Source organism: Salvia hispanica, chromosome 2, assembly GCF_029641045.1.
Source record: "Salvia hispanica isolate PSC_SH4W2 chromosome 2, Shi_PSC_v1, whole genome shotgun sequence".
NCBI lineage: Eukaryota > Viridiplantae > Streptophyta > Magnoliopsida > Lamiales > Lamiaceae > Salvia > Salvia hispanica.
In genome coordinates this window covers 63802285-63810040 of record NC_142693.1, presented here as the reverse complement: position 1 = coordinate 63810040, position 7756 = coordinate 63802285, and the positions used below count along the sequence as shown (strand labels likewise).

At 35.1% G+C, this 7756-nt stretch overlaps 2 protein-coding genes across 2 annotated transcripts; both read right to left on the bottom strand.

Moving 5' to 3' along the window:
- Positions 1 to 263: 263 nt before the first annotated feature.
- On the bottom strand, positions 264 to 3116 carry LOC125215106 (uncharacterized). The gene is made up of 4 exons (XM_048116423.2): positions 2636 to 3116; positions 2101 to 2296; positions 931 to 1062; positions 264 to 611 (listed from the first exon to the last, which is right to left on the bottom strand). Exons 1-4 carry the CDS (start codon positions 2935 to 2937, stop codon positions 486 to 488), a joined length of 756 nt encoding a protein of 251 aa, XP_047972380.2. The 5' UTR covers positions 2938 to 3116; the 3' UTR covers positions 264 to 485.
- A 1631-nt stretch (positions 3117 to 4747) lies between these two features.
- On the bottom strand, positions 4748 to 6826 carry LOC125209830 (cold-regulated protein 27-like). Its single transcript, XM_048109411.2, has 5 exons — positions 6688 to 6826; positions 5839 to 6027; positions 5519 to 5744; positions 5298 to 5389; positions 4748 to 5202 (listed from the first exon to the last, which is right to left on the bottom strand). Exons 1-5 carry the CDS (start codon positions 6748 to 6750, stop codon positions 5140 to 5142), a joined length of 633 nt encoding a protein of 210 aa, XP_047965368.2. The 5' UTR covers positions 6751 to 6826; the 3' UTR covers positions 4748 to 5139.
- Between the last annotated feature and the right edge of the window lie 930 nt (positions 6827 to 7756).

Below are 7756 nucleotides of genomic sequence, written 5' to 3'. Positions count from 1 at the left end.
CTACACATGTACAAATGTTTTTGTGTTACAAGGAATACAAAAACAATTCAATATAAACAAGAAAAAAGACACAAAATCAACGTATAGACAAAAAACAGAACGCTCTATCCAAACCCACCTAAAAAAGCAACGGACGAACATAAGAAATAGAAGCGAAGGGTATCATCCCTGGAAAGCAATGGTCTCACAACAACTCCAGGCCAAAGAAAAAGGCACAATAAGGCAAAAGAAATAGAATATCACTACAAGGTAATGAAGCCTCGTTTCAAGAAAAGGAAATGACGCCGTTTCAAGATATATATCGGTATGATTCAACAGAGAAAAAAAATCAGCCAAGGGAGGAGTTAGTACTATTTTCAGTATTTCAATAGTAAATGAGAGAACTCTGGTTATCTATGTAAAAATTCTGACTTTGTATTGCTAAGAATTCATAGAGACTAATATTCATAGGCACTGAGTGTTTAACAAGATGATCAAAATGACTTTTACTTATGTTCAGTGATCATACTATTTTCAAGAACCTGCACCCCAGGTCCATATATTTGTCGACATCGGTCGTGAAATGAACCAACAAGCCGAGAAACCACTTCTTTGAAGAACATATTGGCAATCTGCAATAGAAACGTGAAGATTAATATAAACAATGTGTGTCAGTAGTTTTTTTTTCTAATGCAAGCAATGAGTGGGTGATACTACAACTTTTCATCCATAACTAATTGATAGAATACCATAATCTGACCAAATAATTGATAATTATAAGGTGACATTTTAATTTATGAAGATAGACAGATGCCTCATATCAAACCACCTTGAAAAGGTTAACCAAAAGCTCATGCACATAGATATCAATAATGCCATCCTTCAAGTTTCCAAAACAAAAGGAGGAACTTTTTTTCAAATTACAGTGTTAAAACTACTGAAGAAGCTTACTTGTCGATAAAATGGTGACTGAAACTTGAAGTCCACCATAAAATATACACTGCAACTTCCAGGAACGGGTCCAGGGGAAAATTCCCAGACATTAATCAAATGTTCAAAAAGAGTGGTTTGGGATGAAGTCGTCTGCAACAAAACAAAAATAATAGATGTTTTATAATAATAATAAAAAAACATAATTGGTGCATAACTTACTGGAAGGAAAACACTAATGATAACCTAAAGATGGAACTGTTGACTTAATCTGTCTCAGTTCGATTATATTCATTCTTAATGATCAAGAGATCGATATTGAGTTTGTGTCTCTTATTCTCACATTGACATATTGCCAAACCATAGTTTGTAATGCAGGTAACTCTGATTTGGTTTATCCCAATTGAAAAACTATAAGTCCAGGGAAAGAGATGGACTGAATACTGGAAGGAGGAATACTATTCAAACATAGAGTTGATTAAACAAGACACAAACGTATAAAACAGACTATCAGACTTCGATAATCCTACATCTACTTCCATAAGATCATGGGTAAACAATAAAAGCCTAAAAGCCAAATGAGAACTGTCTGATGGGTCATGTGAGGCTCCATCACACTCATCAAACTTCTGAACAAATATTAGAAGTTGGATTAACACTATTAACCATTTCTAACAAGACGCCTTCAACCATTTTCTAACAATGTATCTGATACAAAGGTTCATCGCCATCACTTTCAGGCTGCTTGCTAATGTCAATCGGGAAATATGAAATAGTATCAAATATCAAGTACATTTTTCAAACAAACATTAGATGCACACAGACACAGTCATATTAATAAGCTAACAAAACTAATCTCCAGTCATAACAACTGTTCCTACTTATCTCAAGTTTTGACATTCATAGTATTAAAACACCGCACAACATCTATGTAAATTCAATCGGTTCCATAATCTGTAAACAACCACAACCAATATATCTACCCTAACCCCAATGCAATATTAACACTTCAGTCCCAAGAATCTTTATGGAGAAGCCATGTCCTAATTTTAAGCATATGATGAAATGCTAAGTTGATATTAATAACAAAAGGGCATAAAATGTCAAATTTGGAAACATATACTCCAGCCACCTAACAAAACAAGGAAAAAACGAAATATGAACATATGGATGCAAAACATGGATATTCACCTTAATGGATTTTGGTTTGTTTAGCTTCACATGCGATGTATAACTTTCGACAAGAAATTTAAAGCCAATTTCTAACTCTGCGTCAAAACTCCCATCAGGGTTCTGGCAAATAATCTGTGACCGCTGACACCAAGGAAGAAAATCTTCATACATGTCGACGGCAGCAACCACATTGAACAATTGCTCAGGTGAATATCTAACATTTAAAATATGAATCAGCATAGTCCACATTTCTTCAATAAATCAAAAACCAATCCAAATTCATCAAATAAATCACATTGACTGATCATTATATACAGTTCAACATATAGGAGTAAATTCTTTCATACTATTAGAATAGTTAAATAATTCTATTCACAGCCATTTTCTCATCATAAAATATTTCAACCAAGATTGCATAATCCATCCCCAATTCAAAAATCTACACCGTTTCCATGCATTGATGCAAAAGCGCAGAATTCTTCAAACATGATTTCCACAAAATGATCAAAACAGAAACTCAAAATAAAAAAAAGCTGGATTAATGAAACATTACCCCAAAACACGCTTTTCATGGTGCACTTTAGATAGCATACCACCCTCTTCGCCATCACCGCATCCCAAAAACCCTCTCTTTTGGTGAACAAAATTACTAATATGCGATGAATTTGCAGAGCCTAGGAAACCGCAATTCCCGTAACGCCTGTTTTCCACTGGAGAAAATGCATTGTTCCCGGCGATATTACTCGACGGCCGAATCTGGCTGCAGCTAGGAAAATCTCTCGTGCGCCGCCGCAATGGATTCCGGAGGGCTGCAAAACGCGCCAGAGCCCTCGGTGCGGAATTGAACGGAGGCATTTGAAGCAAAAACAATTAGGATTTCAACTGTTGTGCGATTGAATCCTATCGAAGTTGCCAATTTGGGGCAAAAATTAGGGCTAATTTGAAAATTTTAAGTTGAGTTTTTCTTTAGAAAGAATGTGGCCTTGTATCCCAATGTATTGTTTAGAAGTAATACCACTAACAATAAAATTAAGTTTTTCCCAAAAATAAGGTTTTTTTCCGAACGGTGGAATATGTGCATAGATTTAAATAATTAATACTCTCTCCGTCCGCGAATAGGAGTCCCGTTTTTCCATTTTAGTCTGTCCGCGAATAGGAGTCCCAGCTCACTTTTACCTTAAATGGTAATAGGGTCCCACCTTCCACTAACTCATTTCACTCACATTTCATTTAAAACTAATATATACAAGTGGGACCTCTATTCTACTAACTTTCTTTCACCCATTTTTCTTTGTTAAAACTCTCTGAATTCTGTCCCACATCGACTTGGTGATGATCCAATCTAATCTATATAAGTGTGGATAACCCTCCCTCTTATGAGACCTTTTAAGGGGTGAGTGGCCCATTTCTAATATGGTATCAGAGCGGGCCCAAGTCGATGATGGTTTTCTCTTTATCTCTTATCTACCTCACGAGTGGAAGACCGATGTCCTTTCCGCCCACATCGATGATGGTTCTCTTATCTCTAGCATTGCCTACCCACGTGATGGAAGACCGATGTCCTTTCCGGCCCACACGTGAGGGGGCGTGTTAAAACTCTCTAAATTGCCCACATCGATGATGGTTCTCTTATCTCTAGCATTGCCTACCCACGTGATGGAAGACCGATGTCCTTTCCGGCCCACACGTGAGGGGGCGTGTTAAAACTCTCTAAATTCTGTCCCACATCGACTTGGTGATGATCCAATCTAATCTATATAAGTGTGGATAACCCTCCCCCTTATGAGGCCTTTTAAGGGGTGAGTGGCCCATTTCTAATACTTAACATTTCTTAAAACCCGTCCATCCCCAAATGGGACTCCTAATGGCGGACGGAGGGAGTATATGATAGTCTTATTTTATAACGGAAAATTTAACGGTTCCGTTAAATAATGATTGAAATATATCGAATATAAAAGTACAAAAACTTATTAAAACGAAAAAATTGTATAAGGATCTATTGAAATAAACAATCAAAGTACAATGACTTGCCTTATTTATTCAGTGATAATAGTTGTAATGGATGCATATATGAATATCTGATATTTAGAATCAGTTACATTAGGAATATATGGTTTCAGACGAGATTCAGCGTTTTTGAACCACGAAACAGTAAGAAGCATTTTTGAATTTGAACTGAAGAAAAAAAAGAAACAATACTCCCAAATCAAAAGGGGAATTTATCTATGGTCAATTTTGGAACAAATCCAAAAATTTATATTTGTATGGTATAACCATATACGGATATTCGAACCGTAATTGACGATTGAAAACTCGTTTAGAATCGGTTACATTAGCAGTACTTATATAGTCACATACCAAAACCAACTTACTAATTTTAGCGTTTCAGTTTTAGTTCTAATATTTATGAAATAGTAAATCCAACTGAAGTTTGAAAACTCGTTTAGAATCGATTTACAATTAAGTCAGAAATATCCAACTATACTCAGAAACCATCAATCAGTTTTTATGTTTTTCCCTCCAACAAACCATGCATCGACATGACAAGATATCACTTAAGGTTGAGACCTAGTTTAAAATCGATCACGTCTTTCCCTCAAACAAACGATGCATCGACATGGCAAGATGTCACCGAAGGTTGAAAGCTCGTTTAGAATCGACTATATTAACATGTCCAACTGCACACAACTTGATTTGAATGAATTCTTCAATACAACTATCTTACACCAATCTAAGGCCGAGAAAGAAGCTTACAATAAAACAATACGAAAAAATTCGGAGTTCTAACAATAACGAACAAAAATCTGGGACCGGTTCGTCACTTCTTTGAGGATTATTTCCCTCTAAACCAACTAAGGGATAGGTGCAGTCTCACACTTCTTCTAGAGCTTACAAAAATTATTTACAGAACTTGTGCAGGATTACGCGACGACGATATCATTCTCCACATGTCAACTCTTCTTTCATGGAGTTAGAATCAAAATACTGGATCTCTGGTTTTGGCATTAGGGATCTTGGTTTATCTAAACTACATCAGCATTCTAGTCTTCGAGAGGTTTATGTGGATTGTGGGCCTTCGAGAACGTTGCCAGCTCTAATTGTATTGTCGTTGGGAACAACCTGAGTAAATGAGTTGGAAGGTTGTATAAGATGACAATGCCAGCAGTAAATGAGTGAGTGTGTATTATAGAGAGGATATGAGAAGAGGTATTTACTTGATCATTGCTTCCCGTTGTGTTCATTTCGTCTATCTTGGCAGAATTATCTTCTGCAGCAGCTTCATCGTTGAAGTTCTGATCAGTCATCTCTGTTTAGAAAGAAAAGAGTATGTTAAAGAAAGATTCGGTTGTTTTAGGAACTCATATATGCCTAATGAATCATGGAAATGCATACAGAAACATGTTCAAAATGGGATGGGAAATACATATATTATTACCATTATAATCTTCGCGTGGAGGTGACATGTTGCTTTTGTGTGTTGTTGCTAAAGGAGCTTTAGCAGAAGAAGATGGACACCTTTTAGTTGTCTGTATTTTTGAGTTCCGGTAGCGCTGGATCCAGGGATTTGACAATGGAACTTTATACTCCTCTCCTTGGTCGTGTTCTGATTCGTCCTTTTGGAAGTCGACTTTGGACCAAAATCCATCACGAAGAACCTTAAACTACAATAACAAAACAATAACTCTTAGATTTGGTTCTGAAAACATACACATGAAACATTTAGTACTTGATGGACAAAGATGAGCGAGGATATACCTGGCCAGAAGTTCGGGTGCACGTCTGCTTTTGCTTGAGAGGTTTTGATCGCGATGCAGAGCTCGTATGAGACTGCAAACCAAACATCTCTATTGACTTGTATAGCTGGTTGATGAATGTTGATTCCATAGACTTGAGAAACAAGCAGTGTTTCTCGTCTGTCCATTCAGGCGCCATCACCTCTCTTTCCTGACATTGCAAGAACTGAATTGATTAAACTAAAACCCGGAAATCTTATACTGCAGGAACCAACATATGTTTTAGCGTATATCAACGAACAATCATCAACGTATGAGGGTAAAGACGAATGCTATTAATACTCCATCTCATCAAGCAAATATTAGCCCTTTCCTTACTGAAAACAACAAATTGCAGCTCACATTTGATCATACCATCCTTTAATAACAAATCACAACTGTTCAAACACGATAATCCTTCAGCACAATGGAATGTTGGAAAAGAAATTAAAACACTCAAGCTAATTCACTCTGCTATTCAGATTAATCCCTTTCTTCTCAACACAGCCAACCAAATCTTCAAAATTGAATTACTTTCATAAATCAGCTGTGTATATCATTTGATTTCATATTACTCCATAAAAAAATCATAGAAAATGATACCTCTTCGCATCATCTCATCAACAACCTAAAAAATTAAGCAGGAATTGAAAAAAATTCCCCTATTAAGATCAACACAGTATACAATTTCTCGTGTTCCGATTGAACGACTATCAGATATCTTAAACAGCTCAACAATTTTGCAGAAATCCAGCTCAATTATCATAAAATCATCAAAAAAACAAATATCCACCACAACTACTCCATCTCTTGCCAACTAGAAGCGATTTACCACAAATTTAGAAGTCTCTTCCTGCTCGACAGAATTTCTCGAGGAAAACTCAGATGAATCCATACAATTTCTCCTCTGTCTTCGTCCAAAACCTCAAATCCACAGCCAAAAAATTTAGAATTTTCAGTGAATTTACAGAATAGATTTTGCTGGCGTTGATATTTGTTGCAGTTATACATTCTCGAGCGGTGTGGCAATAGCAAAAAGTTCGTGCCACGTGTTCCACTTTACACGTGTCAACCTAGCAAAATGTCCTGTGAAGCAATGCGATATTTTTCTGTATTTTTGAATAAAATAATTTAAAATTTATTAATTTTTTCCAACCCAAAAAAACAGAAAATTAAAGTATAATTTTCTTGAGATAAATTATGAATATATGAATTTATCATAGTATATTGGGCTGATCTATTTAATTAAGCTTATGTATAGAAGTCCAAAATAAGCAAAATAAAAAGACACTTTTCTAAAGAGAAAGGAAATATTTACTTTGTCGGTTTATTGAGTGGTTGTTATGCTATAGAAGTAGTACTACCTATTTAAAAATAATCAAATACTATTATTCTCTCTCATAATAAAAGTCATATTTTGCTATTTTGGTCAATCCCATAATAAGAGTTACATTTCATTTTTTTCCATAAAAGATAAGTAGGTCTCACATTTTACTAACTCACTTCACTCATATTTTACTATAAAATCAATATAAAAAATAAGTCATATATTCCACTAACTTTTTCAATCAATTATTCTTTACATTTCTTAAAACTCGTGCTTATAATAAGAGTTATTATTATTGTAGGACCGAGGTGGTATAAAAACTTAGAAAAAAGGAATCAAGTATGTTGATATTTAATCTTTATACTATAATAATGTCAAACAATAGATCAAACAAACACGACAAATATCTTTGGATAAAATTAAAATCAAACACTACCATACAAAATTGTGATATTTTGCATCAACGCATACGTGTCCTTAAACAAGCCCCAAGCTTCAAAAAGTATAGTTTTTAACTTTTGCAAAATCTTTAAATAAATAATTTTAATGCATATAGATAAAAGGTATTAATGTA

Excerpts from the sequence above, each read along its gene's own strand:
- LOC125215106 (XM_048116423.2), bottom strand. The coding sequence starts at position 2,937 with ATGCCTCCGTTCAATTCCGCACCGAGGGCTCTGGCGCGTTTTGCAGCC. Across the intron at positions 2,297-2,635 it reads CATGAAAAGCGTGTTTTGGG|ATATTCACCTGAGCAATTGT; the intron begins GTAATGTTTCAT and ends TTTAAATGTTAG. Across the intron at positions 612-930 it reads AGTCACCATTTTATCGACAA|ATTGCCAATATGTTCTTCAA; the intron begins GTAAGCTTCTTC and ends TTTCTATTGCAG.
- LOC125209830 (XM_048109411.2), bottom strand. The coding sequence starts at position 6,750 with ATGGATTCATCTGAGTTTTCCTCGAGAAATTCTGTCGAGCAGGAAGAG. Across the intron at positions 5,390-5,518 it reads TCCACGCGAAGATTATAATG|AGATGACTGATCAGAACTTC; the intron begins GTAATAATATAT and ends CTTTCTAAACAG. Across the intron at positions 5,203-5,297 it reads CAACGGGAAGCAATGATCAA|GTTGTTCCCAACGACAATAC; the intron begins GTAAATACCTCT and ends TCATTTACTCAG.